Source organism: Zingiber officinale, chromosome 7B, assembly GCF_018446385.1.
Source record: "Zingiber officinale cultivar Zhangliang chromosome 7B, Zo_v1.1, whole genome shotgun sequence".
Taxonomy (NCBI): Eukaryota; Viridiplantae; Streptophyta; class Magnoliopsida; order Zingiberales; family Zingiberaceae; genus Zingiber; species Zingiber officinale.
In genome coordinates this window covers 101623221-101643465 of record NC_055999.1, presented here as the reverse complement: position 1 = coordinate 101643465, position 20245 = coordinate 101623221, and the positions used below count along the sequence as shown (strand labels likewise).

The 20245-nt window shown below is 36.7% G+C and overlaps 1 protein-coding gene across 2 annotated transcripts in view; it reads left to right on the top strand.

The window, feature by feature from the left end:
- Positions 1 to 747: 747 nt before the first annotated feature.
- The window catches only part of LOC122006563 (phosphoenolpyruvate carboxylase 4-like), a 51645-nt gene continuing 32147 nt past the window's right edge, over positions 748 to 20245 (top strand). The window contains exons 1-8 of one of the 2 annotated variants that reach the window (XM_042562114.1): positions 748 to 1035; positions 1227 to 1390; positions 1476 to 1590; positions 1677 to 1754; positions 11439 to 11507; positions 11578 to 11656; positions 11743 to 11819; positions 11904 to 11999. In XM_042562114.1, coding sequence (XP_042418048.1) covers positions 880 to 1035; positions 1227 to 1390; positions 1476 to 1590; positions 1677 to 1754; positions 11439 to 11507; positions 11578 to 11656; positions 11743 to 11819; positions 11904 to 11999 — 834 coding nt within the window. In that variant the 5' untranslated portion in view covers positions 748 to 879. The remainder of the gene's footprint in view (positions 1036 to 1226; positions 1391 to 1475; positions 1591 to 1676; positions 1755 to 11438; positions 11508 to 11577; positions 11657 to 11742; positions 11820 to 11903; positions 12000 to 20245) is intronic. The other variant, XM_042562115.1, reaches the window with a different exon arrangement.

Genomic DNA, 20245 nt, shown 5'->3' with positions numbered 1-20245 from the left:
GTATCCTTGTTGATGCCTAGTAATTAACAACTTACCTTAATGATTAACGGCACTAACTCTTTTTTTTATCCAAAATAAATCAAGATGCTTAGAGCATACGATGGCAATGAGTGGTGATATCAAAATATGATGCCATTTTATATTTAATATTATAGCACCATCATTATTAACCAACTCCATTAACATCAGAGAAGGCCAAGTTAAATATGTGCTATGCAAAAAGGTTTCTCAATAAATAATAAGCCCATTTTTTGTTATATCAATGGCCAGATAATCCTTTACACACATATTTTTTTATGCTAAAAAATTGCATACATATTCTTTTATGCTTAGTTATGCAATTAAGCACTTAATACAAGTTCACTGAGTTAATGGCCAGCTTAAAGTTGGGCCTTCACTATGGGTGATGGCCTCAGCCTATTAATCAAACTAGCCCATTAACCAACAGCAGAACCCACCGACACTGAAAGATTTTGGTCCCTTTATATATATATATTATCAAATATTATATCTAATAAATCATAGATGGATGACGCAATTAATGGCCACGGATATGATTATGGAATATTATTATATTAAAGGAGCTTATATTAAAAGCAGCAAATCTACAGATACTCCGGACTCAGGGACCGTACTTATAGCCCACTCGAGCTTATAAGACAGGCATGCGACAGTGATAGGACACGGACACCTAATTCACGGTCTCTTAAATAAATAAATACCAAATTCGATATAATCGGAACTTCGGAAGCAAACGTTATCCAAAGCAAACGCATGAAACAGAGCCCTACTTGTTCCAGCTTCTATTTGGCCACACTCCTGCTTGTTTACGGTTCCTCGGAGAAAAGGTAGGGATCGGATCGTCGGAGGTGCGGGAAGATGACGGACACGACCGACGACATCGCGGAGGAGATTTCGATGCAGGCCTTCGAGGACGACTGCCGCCTCCTGGGAAGTCTCCTCCAGGACGTCCTCCACCGTGAGGTCGGACCCCGCTTCATGGAGACCATCGAGCGCAAGCGCGTCCTCGCTCAGGTCAGTTAGCTCTTCTCCCGATCTATGGACGCGTGGCTTTGTGCGGGCATTGCTCCAACGGTTTGGGTTGGAAATGCAAGGGTGTTTTGGTTAATGCTCAGATCTTGGCATTTTGCTTAGTTTGCTAGCTTGAGGAAGGGAGGTCGGTCTTGATTGATTGATTGATTAGTTCGCTTCTTTGGTTATGGTAGTCTGCGGTTAATATGCGATCGATAGGTATGGAGGAGGCGGCCAATTTGCTAGATAAGCAGCTTGCGACGGACATATCGAAGATGACCCTCGAAGACGCGGTGTCGCTTGCTCGCGCGTTTAGCCATTACCTCAACTTCATGGGCATTGCAGAAACCCACCACAGGTGTGCTTTCTTCCACCTCCGCCTCTTTGAACCGCACTATATTTTGGTACCGCCCTTCACTAGGTAGAACTTGCTTCTCACGTAGGGTTCGCAAGGCACGCCATGATGAAAACTTATCAAGATCGTGTGACGACACATTCAACAAGTTGATTCAGACTGGCGTTTCCCCGGAAGAGCTGTACGACACTTTCTGCAAGCAGGTTTGTACTGCTCTGACATGGTTGGCGATGCTTTAACCAGTGATTAGCCGTCGTACAAGTGTTCTTCTGCTTTCTTGTTGATACAGGAGGTTGAAATAGTATTAACTGCGCATCCCACCCAAATAAACAGGCGTACCCTGCAATACAAACATGTTAGAATAGCGGTGAGCTTTTGACACCCTCTCTCTCGTGTACTTTTCATGGATTACGTATTCATTGCTTCGAGTATCTATTAGACATGTTAGAGGTTCTTCAAGACACAATTTTGGAAACATTTCTCGTTTCATACTGGAACATGATTGTTGTTAATTGCCTAATGGCATTCTACAAAGAGGGGTCAGTCTCTGTATAAGCGATAGTTTAACGCTATTTTTACACACATTTTATTTATTTCCGTGTACCGTTCTGGTTATGCAAACAGGAGGATGCACCATTTTCCATATTTAAACTATCAATTTTACTGTCTTTTGGTACTTCAACTTATTGAGATTTGTCCTAATTTTAAGCACTTCTGTTGTTCTGCATTGACTAATCATCTTTTTCTTCAATGAATGTGTCCAACTGTTCTGGTAAGGGTATCCAATCCATGTAAGTGAAAGAGGATTGCACAATGCTTCAAATAGCAAAGTAAATTTATAATGACAATCATTTATGCTCCCTGATCAGTTCATTCTGCCGTTCTTCATTAACTAATCATCCCTTGTTTTTTAATGTATGTGCTCAACTGTTCTGGTAAGGGTATCCAATGTTGGAATTTTTATATGGAGATGGATTTGCGGTGTTGATCCAATAGTTGGGCGCAGTTAGTCCTTGCCCCATTTATACTCTCGACACACCCTTTCGGTTATCGAGACACCCTTTCAAGTAATAGACATACCCTTCTTGGTATCATCATTACCGAGTTAATCTCGTTGGTCATCGAGTTACCCCTTCGGATATCGGCACACCCCTTCGGGTAAGCTTATTCCTACAGATAAGAGTATTAAGATCGAGGTGAAGGCTAGACTTTCTTTTCTTAAGACGATATGCCTAGGTGCTCATGGTTTATCGATAATCGTCTCTTAAGATACAACAACTTATGTCTTGAAATAGGAGCACTCTAAATTTCGAGCCTTATCGAACTTTCGAAGTCGTGAAACTCTTAAGAGATGAGAGAGAGAAGAGAACTCAAGAGGAGAATTCACAACTCGAGAATTGAATGTGTTGAGTGAAGGAATGAGGTTTCTTTTGTAGAGATGAAAGGTTACTCGCAAGAGGTGAAAGGTTTCTTCATGAGGTGTGTCTTTTCACTTAAATATATTAATTATCATTAATTGATTTGATTAATCAATAACATTAATTAATTAAATTAATATTATAGTTATGACTAATATGATTAATTATTTAATTAATTAATCAATCAATTAATTAATATTACAATCATGATTAATCTTTTAATCAATCAACTAATTAATCAATGAAATTAATTCTAATTTCACACCTCTCAATGGTTCTATATGGATTGACATTCATGCATACTCGAGTTAGCATATATGTAATCACATCCATGAACTCAACTCGCGTGCGAGTCAAAACTTCTGTTCGATCATATTAAACCAACCTTTCATTATACATTAATTTCTCATTTACTCAAGAAATTGGTTTACGGCGATCTACTCACGAAATAACCGTCTTACCCTTATTTAATTTATTAACAACAACAACAACAACAACCAAGTCTTTTCCCACTAGGTGGGGTCGGCTGTATGAATCCTTTTACGCCATTGAGCTCTATCTCCTATTATATCATCATTTATATTTAAATAAATTTTATCTTGTTTTATTATTGCTAACCAAGTCTTTTTTGGTCTTCCTCTTCCTCGTTTTATATGCATGTTTATCATAGTTTCACATCGCCTAACTGGAACATTTATTGGTCGTCTAAGTACATGTCCGTACCATCTTAAACGTGTCTCTCTGAGTTTTTCCTCAATAGATGTAACTCCTACTTTCTCTCTAATGCTCTCATTTCTTATTTTGTCCATCCTCGTATGTCCACACATCCACCTTAACATCCTCATCTCTGCAACTCTCATCTTCTGCTCATGTGCTCGAGTCATAGCCCAACATTCAGTTCCATATAACATAGCAGGTCTAACTGCGGTTTTATAGAACTTACCTTTAAGTTTAAGAGGTACTTTACGGTCACATAAAACACTCGACGCTCCCCTCCATTTCACTCATCCTGCTTGTATTCTATGTAAGACATCTCTCTCAATCCCTCCATCATTTTGTAAAATGATCCTAAATATTTAAATCTCTTCCAGGAACTCGTCCTCTCCTATCTTAACAATTGTTTCATTACTCTAATATTACTAAACTTAAATTCCATATATTCCGTTTTAATCTACTAAGCTTAAAATCTTTCCCTTAGTGTTTCCTCCAAGATTCTAGCTTAGCATTTACTCCTTCACGTGTCTCATCTACCAAAATAATATCATCTCAGAACAACACGCACTACAGATCGTGTCTCGAATGCATGGTTTAAATCATAATTAATGTAAAGATAGGGACTTAGAGTTGATCCTCGATGTAACCCTATCTTTATTGGAAATACTTCATTACTCCTTGAAGTCTTTACTCTGATCGTTACATCCTCATACATATCCTTAATTAGTTTACGCTAACCCTTCTCTTTTTTAGAATTCTGACTCTATCATAAGTTTTTTCTAAGTCAATGAATACTATGTGTAGGTCTTATTTTTGCTTTTGGTACTTTTCAATTAGTTGTTTGAGAAAATGTATAGCTTCTATTGTCGACCTTCCAAGCATAAACCGAAATTAAAAATTAATTTTCGGTCACCGTGATATCTTTCCTTAATCTTTTTTCTATTATTTTCCCAAAGTTTCATAATATGACTCATTAGTTTAATACCCTTATAGTTTACACAATTTTGTACTTCTACCTTATTCTTATATAAGGGAATTAGAATACTTATTCTCCATTGATCAGATTTTTTTTTCGTCTTCAATATCATGTTAAATAATTTTGTAAGCCATTCAATACCTTGTTTTCCTAAGCACTTCCATACCTCTATCGAATATCATACGGTCCAATGGCTTTCCATTGTGCATCTCATTTAAAGCTTGTTTTACTTCAGTTGAATTTACGATAAAATTAAAATTTCGATGTTCATTTGACCTAATTAAATTACCTAAGTTAAGTTGGTCTCCTAAACCTTCATTAAAAGTTGATGAAAATACCTCTTCCACCGCTCTTTATTTCTCCATCGTTACTAATACCTATTACATTCATCTTTAATACATTTTATTTGGCTAAGATCTCTTGTTTTCTTCTCTCCCTCTTTAGCTATTCTATAGATGTCTTTTCCTTCTTTTGTATCCAATTTTGATATAACCGTTCAAAAGTTTTTTTGCTTCACTCACTACTTTCTTAGCTTCTTTCTTGGCTATTATTATTTTTAAATTTTCCTGTTCATAATAATATATAATAGCTTTCAAATATTTCATTACTTCTAGACTTTCTCATTCCACCACCAAGATTCTTTACTTAATGGTGCATGCCTTTGACTCATCGAGGACACTCTTAGCTACTATTTTCAATTTTGATACCATCTTATCTCACATTGTATTAAAGTCATCGTATATTTCACCTAATATTTCGTACTTCTACCTTCTCTTTAAATATAGTTGTTTCCCATCCTTTAACTCCACCACTTAATTCTAGGATTGTATATATTTTCTTTCTATCGATACTATATTTGAGGATATCCAACACTACTACCCTATGTTGGGTAGTTAAGCTTTCTCCAGGACCTTTTAATCTTTACAAATCTTTATCCTTCTTCCCAACCATAAGAAAGTCAATTTACGATTTATTATTCTCACTTTTGAATGTGACTAAGTGTTCTTCTTTTCTTAAAAACGATTAGCTAATATAAGGTCATATCTATCGCAAAATCTAATATAGTTTTCCTTCCTCATTCCTCGCTCCAAACCCATAACTCCCATGTACTCTCTCATATTCCTCATTTTCACTCCGACATGCCCATTTAGATCACCTCCTATTAAAATCATTGGTGGAATATTTTGTAATATTTCATCTAAGTCCTCCCAAACCTTAAATTTGGTAGCTTCATCTAATCCTACTAGAGGTGCACTGAATGTCATAGCTTTCACACCATTATCTTAAGGGTTATAATTCTATTCCCTTTTCTAACTACTCCTACAACTTCATCCTTTAACAAACTATCTACAATAATACCCACTCCATTTCTTGCTTTACTCTTTCTAGTGTACCATAACTTAAAACCCGAGTTCTCTATCATCTTTGCCTTCTCACCTGTCCATTTTGTCTCTTGTACACATAAAATATTAATTTTTCTCCTAATCATTATATCTACTACCTCCATTGATTTACCAGTGAGAGTCCTATGTTCCATGTTCCAAATCTTAGATTATTAGTTTTCCTATCATATTTGTTCTTATCTAACCTATGGTGTGAGAACTCTTGTCTATTTAACACTACACCCAAGTTCTCATGGAGATGTAGCGGTCCTTACTGAGACGTTACAGTCGGACCTTGTAACGCGAACTCTTGTATATTTATCACTACACCTGAGTTCTGGAGATGTAGCGGTCCTTGCCGAGACGTTACAGTCGGACCCTGCAACGCGTTCCTTCCGGGGAACAACCTAGCATTAGCACAATAGTTTAATGGATTCATTCATGAAATATTTGCCATAGTTTGACGCTGGCTGGCAACCTAACGCAACCCTCCTCCTTTATTCGGGCTTGGGACCGGCCATGACCGGTCATCATGGGCGGAGTTTCCTTGTTTAATTTATTGGTTACCAAAAATCAATTTTCCAATAATCCCCTACATAAATGGAAAATATGGATAAGTTTCAAGTCTCAAAAAAAAAGTTTCATCTGAATACTACTGTATTAGGAGAGGTAGCTTGTGACCTTCTGTAGTGGAATACGATCGGATTTACTTGGCTGTCCAATGAATTATATCTTGAATTGTTCAACCGTTGGTGTAAACCAGACAATCATATCCACACAATAGCCTCTTAGGCTTTTATTGGTTCTCTATCGTGTCCATTTTGGCCATGAATAAAGCTTGAGATTCATAGGTGTTTCATTTAAGCAGTTCGTCTTCACACTTATATAGGTGATCTCCTATTAAGAGTATTTTGTAATACCCTATTATACTCTTTGCGGTATAATGTAGGAATCATTAAAAAAATTTTGTTTATCCTTTACTCATTTTACAGGTCACATCTTTTGTCTTCAGGAATGATTTAGAGTAATTACTCTTAGGCGCCTCTAATCTTGCAGCTTAGTTGTCCCTTTTAAACTATGATCTTGGGATCGCCAGTCAACATGGTTGGGTTATCATAACTTGATTTACATGTTGAGTTTCAAACTCATTCTCCTAGACATGCAATATAGTTGATCTCTTGGTAGACCTTTTTTTAACTAGCGGATCCTCACAATTCTCACCATTGGAGATGTAAAGCTGTGGTCGTCTAATCGGGGAGTACTGACTAAGATTGTGTTTACTCTTCGAGGGACACTTGACTCAAGAAATATACATTCCTTGGTCTTCCAATCTTGTCGAACCAAAGTTGTGGTCGTCTAATTGGAGTGCTAACCAGGATTGTATTACTCTTCGAGAGATACTCGACTCAAGAAGTATACATCCCATCCTTTGGTCTTCCAATCTCGTCGAGCCAAAGTTGCAGTCATCTGATTGGAGTGTTGACTAGGATTGTATTACTTTTCGAGAGACATTCGACTCAAGAATTATACATCCCTTGATCTTCCAAACTTGTCAAGCCATAATTGTAGTCATCTGATTGGAGTGCTGACCATGATTGCATTTATTGTTCGAGAGACATTGATTCAATTTCTTAGTCAATTGCAATACATGTGATGCAATCCTTCTAACTCATCTATTTTGATCTCTACTTATGTCTCATTGAGTTAGACTCAAATCTAGCTTTTGGCCAAGTGAGATTTATCTTCTATTTGAAGTCTTTTATTAGTCCTCTTTTTGGATAGTTTAAACTCACTATCCTCAACTTTGTGATTTTAGTACCCCACAATGCCTTGACCATCATTGTTACATTATACCCATGATTTAATTTTATTGTCCATCCTTTTAAGACATGGTTTTCGCATAGGAAAATTTTATTCTTCCTTGCGAATAACTCTCCCATCGCTTAAGGTTCTCTTTTAGATATACTAGGACATCTTTTATTAGTAACCTTAAAAGGTTCATTTTCTCCGGTAATATAGTGTCTTTTACTGCCATCGCTTAAAGACAATTATGGAGAATTTCTCTGATTTCTCTCTGTTGGTACCTCAATGTTGTTTTGATGTGATCAACAAGTTAAGTTAGGTCCTGCTTGTTTAACCTTGTATCTAAGTGTGCAGGAGCTTAGGAGCACAGGAAGTCGATCAAAAGACGCAACTAGTGAGAAGGACGACACGGGAGAGAGCCGACGGGCTCGGTGTGTCTGATGGACGAGGTGCTGCGGAAGAGTACGCGACGGACGAGAAGGAGGCACACGACGTTTCCGAGGGACAAGAAGTTGGAGCGGAAGATTGCTCGAGAAGGCCGAAAGTTGGGTTCGGGTGAGCCCTATTCCGAATGGCCGAAATCATCCAAGCGAGCGGAGCCAGAGCGGAAGACCCGGATCGAGGTGAGCAGCACCGGAGCAGAGGGCCCGGATCGGAAAAAGTCAACCATGTTGACTTTTAGGGTTTGGGCGTCCGGAACCTAATTTTATCCACTTTCGACGTGGATGTTAACCGTTGCGTCGGGATAGAATTCTATCCCACTCGAGGCGCCTGGAACGATTCCAGGCGCCCCGACCAAGGCTATAAATATAGCCTTGGTCCAAAAGCTAGACAACAACAAGCATTCTTGCATCAACACTTGTACACACCTTAGTTTTCATTTAGCTTCTGATTTTCTATGCTTACATTGCTGTAAAGAGGCTTCTCCGCCTGAAGGAGAATTTAGTGCTATTATTCCTTGGATTAACAACCTCCTCGGTTGTAACCAAGTAAATCTTCTAAGCCTCGTTCTTTTTCTGTTCATTTAATTATTTATGCTAGTGTTTGTTATTTAAATTAGTTGTCCGAGAAAGGTTCGTTCGTTTTATTTTTGTGCAGGGCTATTCATCCCCCCTTCTAGTAGGCCAACGATCCCAACACTCTCCGGTAAGAGTGGGACCATGATCGCCATAATTGTGAATATCGTCTTAAGATTATTGGAATTTTTATATGGAGATAGTCATCTCGACATGAACCGATAGAGTTCGGTATGGTGACGTGGACCTTGTCCCAATGAACTTCTCAACACACCCTTTCGGTTATTGAGACGCCTATTCAGGTAATAGATGTACCCTTCATCATTACCGACTTAATCTCGTCGGTCGTTTAGTTATCCCCTTGGATATCGACACACCTCCTTCGGGTAAGTAATCCTACGGATAAGAGCATTAAGGTCAAGGTGAATACTAGACCTTCTTTCCTTAAGACAATATTGCCTAGCCCAATACTTACGGTTTATCAGCAATTGTATCCCAAGATACAACGACTTATGTCTCGAAATAGGACACTCCAAATCTCGAGCCATATCGAACTTTTGAAGCCTTGAAACTCTTAAGAGATGAGAGAGAAGAGAAATGAGGAGAATTCATAACTTGAGAATTGAGTGTGTTCAGTGGAAGGAATGAGGTTTATTTTATAAAGATGAAGGGTTACTCCCAAAAGGTGAAATGTTTCTTCCAAGAGGTGAAAAGGTAAAAAGACATTATCATTACTTAAATATATCAATTATCATTACTTGATTTTAATTAAATTAATATTATAATTATGATTAATCTCATTAATTATTTAATTAATCTATTATAAATACTAATTAATCAGTTAATTAATATTACAACCATGATTAATCTTTTAATCAATCAACTAATCAATCAATGAAATTAATTCTAATTTCACACCTCTCAATGGTTCCACGTGGATTGACATTCACGCATATTCGAATTAGCGTTTATATAATCGCATCCATGAACCCAACTTGTGTGCGAGTCATAACTTCCATCCGATAATATCAGACCAACCCTTCATTATATATTAATTTCTCATTCATTCGAGAAATTCACTCGTAAATTGGTTTACGATGTCTACTCGTGAAATATTCGTCTTATCCCTATTTAATTTATTGGTTACCAAAACTAATTTTCCAACATCCAATACTTGTAGGTGAAAGAGGATTGCACAATGCCTGTCGAAATTGGCTAGTGAATTTATAATGAAAATCACTGATTAGTTCATTCTGATACTAGCATCATGAGCATTATATGTAATCTGGAGCATGGGCACGTAGAGAGTGCTATATCCATTCTTCCAATGGTCAGGAGTAGATTCGGTCTTGGCTTATCCCCTAAACAGTGTTTGTTTGAGCACTCTTATCCATTCTTCCAATGGTCAGGAGTAGATTCGGTCTTGGCTTATCCCCTAAACAGTGTTTGTTTGAGCACTCTTTTCTGGATGTTGCTTGTGTTTTTCTACTGTATTATTAACCTACATTTTCTCCCTTTCCTTTCCTCCTACATTCAGACACTAGTTTGCTATCATTTGGTTTAAAAATTGCAACAAATTTGGGTTTTTATCAAACCATGGTCCCAACTATTCAGAGTTGGCGTTGGCTACATGGATTTTGTAGTGAGCAATTTTATATACTTATCTTTGGCTCTGCTTGAATTGCTTTTATCTGTACTATGATCTTTTTGTTATATGCTTAATATTTGCGAGACTTTCAGATTGTTTTCTCCTATACACAATAAGCCTTAGATAGTATACTCCAGAACTCATCTATCTTTTTTGTTTTCTTAAGCATGCAAAAAATTGATCCATCAATATCACATGTTTGGACCATCATCCTTATTCTAAATAATTTTGTATTCCATCATTTTGTTTTTATTGTGGAAAGTGGAGACCAAATTTGATGGAATTGATAAGTTTTCTTCAAGAACAGCTCGAAGTAACACTAGCAAATGCTTGCTTTATCCCTTTTACCTCCATATTAACCAAATTTGATTACTCATAGCAAGATCAGGACACTTTATGCAATAGCACATGGCTTGACAAGCAATTTTGTTCTAAGAATAGAGGCCACTACAAGCTATGGGTGTGCTATTTCAGAAGTCATTGTGTCTGACACCATAATAATTGTCTAAGCCTACCCTCATGAAACATGAAACTGGATATGATGGTGAAGCCTACTTACAAAATGGACAAACCTCTTGTTTCTGTCCTCCTGTGTTTTTCAATGATTTTGCTATCTGATGTTATTTCTGAGCGAGTATGTGCTACTAGCTAGTTTGCAAGAAATCCACTAATCATGTCATGATAGCTAAAGCAGCATGTACATTGAATAATTAAGAGCACAATAATCACGTGCAAATATTGTGAATATACCTGATAGGATGTGTTTGTTGGATCATGATGAGCCAGGATGTTTTTGCAGGAAGAAAATAGATGAATTTTGAGCCACAAATGCCTGGGGTTCTAGATTGTGGTTTTGGGGGTACCATCAGAGGCAGCAAGTTCTATTTACACTCATACCTAGAAACCTTCTTCACTATATTCAATAAAGGCAGACCACAGCATGCTCTTAACTGGAATCAGTTCACAGTTCATTTTATATGGATATTATAACACTTGCTATGGTTGCAGAGTTACTTTACCATACCAATTCATCTTTCAGTTCGATGGTCTAATATGTTATGCCTTTTGTTTTAATACCTTGACCAATGCTGCAGCACCTTCTGGAGTATAATGACAGACCTGATCTAAGCCATGAAGATAAAGAAATGCTGATAGAAGATCTGGTAACCTCTCACCTAGAGTCTTGTAAGTTAACTGAGTCAAAATTGTCATATAAGTCTTTTGTTTCCTTAGGTACGGGAGGTCACTGCATTATGGCAGACAGATGAATTAAGACGTTATAAACCTACTCCTGTTGATGAAGCGAGAGCTGGTATAATTCTTTTTGGAAGATAAAGAAAAAACTTGTATAATTTTGTATCCTGAAAGCATTCTGGTAAAGTCTACATGTGATTATAGGTTTGCACATAGTTGAGCAGTCACTTTGGAAAGCTGTACCACATTATCTCCGTCGTGTCAGCAATGTTTTGAAAAAGGTTCCTTTGTTTCTGTTTCTCGACTTTGATGAGATCTTAAGAACTGTGATTTCTTCTTATCACAATTTTTTTGTCACTTGGCAGCACACTGGTAAGCCACTTCCACTAACTTGCACACCTATAAAATTTGGTTCTTGGATGGGTGGTGATCGAGATGGAAATCCGAATGTTACAGCAAAAGTAAGTTGTTTATATGTATATTCAATGCGTAAGTAAATAGTTAACACCTGAATGTGTTATTTCTAACTTTTTTTTCTCATCAAGAGTGATGTTACCAATTCAGTAATTTTTATTCAATTTCCCCCCTTGTTGCCCAAGCATCATGTCAATTATAAATATCAAGTTTATGATTTGGATCCCATCACTTTCCTTGAATTATGAAAGGATTGCTCCCATGGGTTCAAGATCAAATGCAGTTCTTTACTCATTGTTAACAAATGGATATACTCAAATTCTTGATTATGTGCTGCGCTAAGCTATACTTTTCTAATTTCTAACAATTGATTCATATGGTGCTTTATTATATGAAAAAGCTACCAGAACACCTTTGTGGCAAGAAACTATACTGCTTGCCTAAAAAAATCACTGGATTATTGGAGTCAATTTTTTTTACCTAAAACCAAGAGTTGAAGTTATGTTTGTTGACCGTGATTAAATGTATTTCAATCTTTAGTAATATTGAGAAGTATCGGTCTCCAGCATTTGGAATCAACTTGACAAAAAATACAATATTACATGTACTTGTTATACATCACTTTGATTTGGTATTGGAAATGTTAAAATAATGAGTTGGTTCTTAAGAACCGGATCACATAACCTAAATGTGCAAGCACAAATTAAAATGTAAATCCATTTGGGTTTACAAATTAATACAATTATCTACTTGAGTCCAATGGGAGACTAAACAGACTATCCATGATGGCATTTCTGGCATTTCATTGGAGGACTAAACAGACTATCCATAATGATTTTTTATTGTTTTTTGTAATGTTTCTTTTTCTGTCTAGTTAATTGTAATAACATGACAGATTTTTTTATGTATCTACCAAATAATTCCAAGTTATATGAGTTCTCATGTGCTGGAGGATATGTCTTGAACTCATCAAAATTATGGTGATTAACTGAATGCTTGACCTAACCTACATACATCAAATGCTTAATTGTTTAAATATATTGTCTAATCCCTAATAATTCAAGCTTTTAGAACAAATGTTTAACCAAACAAATTTGATATAGGGGTCATGCGCTTAAATCCTGCTTTCCTCGATAACATAAAAAAAGGACAGTATGGTGCATGAAACTCCCGCCAATGCGGGATCCCGGAAAAGGTCAGATCATATTGGACCTATTGTACACAACCTTATCTGCATTACTAGAGGCTATTTTCGCGATTCAAACATGTGATTACAAGGTCATATGACAACAACTTTACCATTGTGCTAAGACTTCCCATCAATATTGGAACTATGTTGGTTAGGGTTGTCTGATTGAGGTCTCTTTTACAAGATAGAGAGGTAAGTTAAGGGACACAAACAACTTTAATTCATTCAATCTCAAGTAGCTTTTCTCTCTTTGAGTTTTCTCTTCTCTCAAAAAAATTGGAGTTTTAAACTTGTGTAATTAACTTATCCTGGCTAACCCAACAACAATGGTAGACTTTTATGACAAATCTAATTTAATTAACATAAGGTAGATTAAGACGATTAAAGGGAGTCTTTGTCGAGCCCTACAAGGTAGGAAACTCTCCTGTATGGTTCTAAGGGGAGGAATTGCCTTTTTCGATTGGGCGAACACGTCATTCTATAAGATGACTTGTAATTTGTGCAGTGCAATCAGGCCCTTGTTTTTTTTTAAAAAAAACAAAAGATAAATAATATAACACTATTTTCCTCACTTAATGCTTTAAATTTTCATTTAGGCTTAAAACTCTTATAGGCTAGAACCATGCCTAATTGCCTAATTGTTAGAGGTCTATAAGTGGCTCTGCCTCACATGCAAATACCCTATTCAAACACCTCACTGTGGTTAGGATCAGGGTTTGAAGTGCCGAGCCGTGCTACCCGTGTAAGGATCTAGTACGCTAAACACGTAGAAAGCGCAGCGGAAAAACAAACTAGATCCTATCTAGAAGATCCATGCGAAGGAGAAAACCCACATATACAAAGTTTAATGAAAGAGGTTATACCTTTGTTGCATGCCCTTCACAATCTCGGCAGCAACTTTTCTTTGGATGCAGATCTCAGTGTGATCAAGTGTCTGCGCCTCTACGGTGTCCACATGAACATGTTCCATCCGTCTCACGAACTCACAATTATAGAGAAGAAAACAACCTTTGGTTGTGCTAGCAACCCAATAAGGTAGTTTCGGCAATGGAAAGGGGAAGAGAAGAAGATAAAAATGAACACACACACTTCACAATGGTCGAAAATCACCCTTTTGTACTATCATGGAATACCAAAAGTCATGTGATCTTTTATCTTCCTTCATGAATTGACTCTTAGTCATCTTTCATGAAGAGACTTTTCATCTTCCATGAAGAGCCTTTTAGTCTTCTTTTACATGATCAAATCATGTAAACGACCTTTCCTCTTCCTTGATGAATACCAATGTTTTTGTCCCTTTGTATTCCTCTTAATGGGTTGGGTTGCTATATTGAATTAACCATTAATCTAATATGTCTAATTCGGATTGCACTCAATCCAATAAGTGGATTCATTTGAGTCTAACTCAATGAGTAACCCAAGAAGTCTAATCATCTCATGATTGGATTTTAGGGCTAATATTAATAATCTCCCACTAGCACTAGTGTCAATCACTACAAAGATAACACTAACACTTTGGATTGACTCATTATTCTTAAAGCCATAATAATTTAGTCAAACTAAATTAAACCTATCTTTAAATTAACATATTCTTTGTGTGTGACCCAATAGACTCTCGTAACGTTGGCAATGTAGCCAAATCAATATTTTAGATACATAAACAATGAGTGACATCTAGCAAGGTATCATTGTTACCCAAGTGACAAGAATGTCGAGATTCGACTTCATCTTTTTGTGGCTATTATCTTCTATGATTCAATCCTTCTATCCTTGATATCTAGATTGATCAATGAGGTATAGACCGTGTTGAGAATGTTTATGACACTCATATAACGATTCATGAAATATTTTTATGGCGGGTTATTCAGTACATATTATCTAATATATACCCATATGTTATCGTGATATCTTACATCCATGACTTGTGAGATTAAGTCATCAATTGACCTACATGCTAGTCTCAATGCATTAATATTGTCCTTGCATATTAATGCGTGACTAAGAATAGTTAAGAATAGTATCTATGTGTATCTACAGGCTCCCATTATCAATTCAACCAATTGATATAATGTAGACTAAAACCTACTACGCTAGGACATTATTATACTTATTCATTCGGCACTGAACTGAAATAAATATAATAACCAACTTTGTCTTTTTTTATTAATAAAATAAAATATGATGCAATAATGCCCTATCAATCATCTCACAATTGGTATTAAGGCTAATACTAACAATCTCCTTATGTTACTAGTGCCAATCACTGAGATATCTAATATCCATTGACCTAGTGTGACCATCATACTTTCTCTGTGCAAAAGCATTGGTTAAAGGATCCGCAATGTTAGCATCGGCCAATATTCTGCATAATCTCACATCTCCTTTATCGATGATCTCTCGAATGAGATGGAATTGCCGGAATATCTAATACCTAGCATCACTATTTAAGTAAAATACATACCTTTACTGCGATCTGGAATCATTCTTATTAGTTTGGAAGCTAGCATCGATGTAACCCTTTACAATAAGCTCTTCATTGCCTCTAAAGATCAAGAAATAAGCTTGAGTTCTTCTCAAGTACTTAAGAATATTCTTGATTGTTGTCCAGTTGCCTTCACCTGAAATTGACTGGTATTTGCTTGTCATGCTTAATGCATACGAGACATCTGAGCGAGTACAAAGCATGTCGTACATGATAGACTCTATAGCAGATGCATAAGGAATCTGATTCATATGATCCCTTTCTTCCTTAGAAGAGGGGCATTGAGTCTTCGATAGACTCACACCCTGTGACATCGGTAGGAATTTTTTTTTTTTGGAATTCTACATGGCAAAACGATTAAGCACCTTGTCAATATATATATACTCTGACATAGACCAAACAATCTCTTAGATCTATCTCTATAGATCTTGATGCCTAAAATGTAAGTTGCTTCACCTAAGTCCTTTTTTGAGAAATAATTCTTAAGCCACGTCTTCACTGATTGAAGAGTAGGGATATCATTTCCAATGAGTAGTATGTCATTTACATACAATATGAGAAAGATTATAACCCTCTTGTAGAGACAAGGTTCATCTTCATTCTTGATGAAACTAAACGCTTTGCTTGCATCATCAAATCAAAGATTCTAGCTTCTAGAAGCTTGCTTTAATCCATAAATGGATCATTGCAACTTACATACCTTTCCAGCATGCTCTGGATTGACAAAAGCCTTAGGTTGTGTCCTATACATATCCTCGAATAGATTTCCATTGAGAAATACAGTTTTAACATCCATTCGTCAGATTTCATTATCATAGTAAGCTGCAATAGCAAGTAAAATTCGAATAGACTTAAGCATTGCAACTAGTGAAAATGTTTCATTATAGTTTGTACTATGAATTTGCTTAAATCCTTTAGCTATCAATTGCCCTTTATAGATATGCACCATCCATGTCAGATTTTTTTTTAAAGACCCTCTTGCACCCAATGAGTTTAATCTCTTCAGGTGGATCAACCAAAGTTCATACTTGGTTAATGTACATGGATTTCATTTCGGATCTCATGACCTCTAGTCATTTCTCAGAATTTGGGCCTTGTACAGTTTGTTGATAAGATGTAGGCTTGTTGAGACCAACAAGCTCTACATCATCGTGGTCAGATAAGAGAAAAGAATATCTCTCATGTTGACGACGGGTCTTATCAGATCTGCGTAGAGCTTGTGCTACTTGAATAGGTTGTTGCTCCACAACTTCTTGCAGTGTAACAAAATCATGATCCACAATATCTTGTGGTACTTGTTCAATTTCTATCAAGGCTTCGGTGCTAGATTGTGTATCTTGAATTTCTTCAAAATCAACTTTACTCCCACTAATTTTTCTAGAAATAAACTCCCTCTCTAGAAAGACATCATCTCTAGCAACGAACACGTTGCCTTGTGTGAGATTATAAAAGTAATATCCCTTTATTTCTTTGGGATATCCTACAAAATAGTATTTGTCTGATTTGGGTCTAGCTTATCTGTCGTCGAATGTAAGCCTCACATCCCCAAATCTTCATGAAAGACATCATGAGACTCTTCCTAGTCTATATTATACATGGTATCTTTATGACGGCCTTAGATGAAACACGATTAAGTGTGAAAGCGGTCGTCTCTAGAGCATGTCCCTAGAAGGAAGCAGGAAGATCTGTTTGACTCATCATCGATCGTATCATCATAGAAAAAAATTTCGTTCCGTGCTGGGCGGAACAGGCGGAACAGGCGAAACTTACCGTTCCGCCCGCGCACCGGACGAGCAACGATTTCGTCGCGTCGTGCTTCACGCGCTAGGAGGAGTCGCGCGCGCACCAGAAATCGTCGCACCAAGAGGAACACTGTCACCAGAAGTTTCCGGCGTCGTCGGAAGGTTCGCATCGCTTGAAGCGTGTCGCAGGCAACGGAGGCGTCGCGACGCGACGTCTCTGGCGACGCCGAAAACGTCACTGACGCTTCTGGAGCCGTCGGAATCGTCGCCGGACTCGTCCGGTGCCGCCAGCGTCGTCGGACGCCTCCGGCGTCGTCGGAGGCGTCGAGGGCGCAGGCGCTGGGTCGCGGGCGCAGGTCGCAGGCAGGGGACACTGTGCAAAATTACAATTTAAATAAATTAAACAATTCCCATTTAATTGTGATATTTTAAAGAGACTTTCATAAACCCTAATTAAATTATCCAAATAAAATATAAAAAATATATTTAAAATTTTTTAAAAAATAATCAATTTTCTTAAATAATATTCTGAAATTATTTTTACTATTTTAAATTTTTTAAAAATTCTAAAAATTCTTTAAAATTCTAAAAAAAATTAAATTTTTTATAAAAATTCTATTAAATCAAATTTATATTCTTATATATATATTTTAATTATTTTATATTTTTTACTGATTTAATGTTTAAATAAAATTATCGAAACCGTATCGGCATGGCATGATACGATATCGAAACCGTATCGTTCCGGTCTTGGACCGAAACCTCGGCACGGGTCGAAATTTTAAACCTTGCGTATCATATCTTATAAAGTACGATTTCTCCTTTCTGATACACCATTCCTTTGTGGTGTTCCAGGTGGAGTAAGTTGAGATATGATCCCACACTCAATGAGATGGTCATGAAACTCTTGACTAAGGTATTCCTCATCTCGATCTGATCAAAACATCTTAATACGCTTACTAAGTTGATTTTGTACTTCATTCTTGAATTCTTTGAACTTTTCAAAGGATTCTGACTTGTATCTCATTAGATACACATAGCGGTACGTACTGAAATTATCAGTAAAAGTAATGAAGTAATAATAGCCTCCTCTAACTGCTATTTTGAAAGGGCCGCATATATCAATATGTATGAGTCATAGCAAGCCATTAGCTCTTTCACTGTATCCACTAAATGGAGTTTTTGTCATCTTGCCTTGAATACAAAATTCGCATACCTCATATGATTCAAAATCAAATAAGTCCAGAAGTCCATCCTTAAGGAGTTGGGATATGTGACTCTCATTTATGTGACCTAAGCGAAAATGTATATGTTTGGTTCGGATCATTAAACTTGAACTGTTTGGTATTTATGTTATAGATTGGGTTGTCAAAGTCTAGAACATAGAGTCTATTTACAAAATGTGCACTACAATAGAACATTTTATTGAAATAAACAGAACAACATTTTGTTGGTTGCTACTCGGAAAACCTATAGGTTCCACTGTACAAAAATTTTGTACAAAGGTCTGAACCTTTTCCTAGCTACCATGTGTTCTTTTAAATTAAATTTTGGATCGCCTGCGGAACTTAACACGTTTGATCCAAAACTTAATCTATTTGTTCTTTTAGGTTTTGACTTGGATCTCCTGCGGAACTTAACACGTTCGACCCAAGTCTCCTTAAGTTATTAATTCCATTAAATATTAATTTCCATAAAAGGTTCCAGTACTGACGTGGCGAGGCACATGGCCTTCTTGGATATGGGAGCAACCACCACCGACTAGACAAAACCTTTAATAGAAAGCTAATATTTAATTTCCTAAAATAACTTTAGGTTAACCAAAGAGAACAATCAAATCACAAGGAAAAGAAAGAAACAAAAGAACACAACTTCGAAAAACATATTCAAATTTCTAGAACGTATTGTATTTGGTATTATTTCCATAAATAACTAGCATGATGCGGAAATAAAATTTACTAGTTATACCTTGTAGAAAACCTCTTGATCTTCCACCGTATTCCTCTTCTAACCTCGGACGTTGTGTGGGCAACGATCTTCCGAGACGAGAAACCACCAATCACCTTCTTCTCCTCCTAGCTAGGTTCGCCAACAAAGAGGAAGCTTCACCAAGGAAGAAAACAAAATACTAACCAAGCTCCAAGAGATGCTAGCTTTCTCTCCTTCTTCTTCTTCTCCCGAGTAGTATCCCGCCACCACAAGAGCTCGATAGAAGGGTGGGTTCGCCACCACAAGAGGAAGAGAGGAGAGGTTGGCCACACCAAGGAACAAAGAGGGAGAGGAATAATAGATGTTGTGTCTGAAGGCACCTCACCCTTCTTTTATATTCCTCTTAGCAAATTAGGAAATTTAATTACAATAAAATTTCCTTAATTTCCTTGACATGATTTAATTGAGAAAAATTAAATAAAATTTCCCAATTTAATCTCTAATGGCCGACCACTTCTAGAGGAAATAAATTAGAGCAGTTTTAATCAACAAATTAAAAAATTTTAAAATAAAATTTCTTTAAAATCTCTTCATGGTTGATAAAGGAAATTTCTATAATTTTAATTTTATCAACATGGATAATTTTAAAGAGAAAATAAAATAACTCATCAATCTACGAATAAGGAAAGAGATCTAATCTTTCTTTAATCTTTAGATCTTTTACAAGAGAGATATTTTAATTTTAATTCTCTTTAAAAATTATTTCTTCCACATAATAAAAACTAAAATTAAAATCCTTTTTTAATTTGGCCGGCCCCACTAGCTGGGTTCAAGCTAGGGCCACCCAATATACCTCCTTAGGGCGTTCCCAAGCTAGTATAGTGGGTAAAGTGGGTATAAAACTTCTACAATAAGAGGCTACGATAGGGATTGGTTTGGTCTCCAGATAAA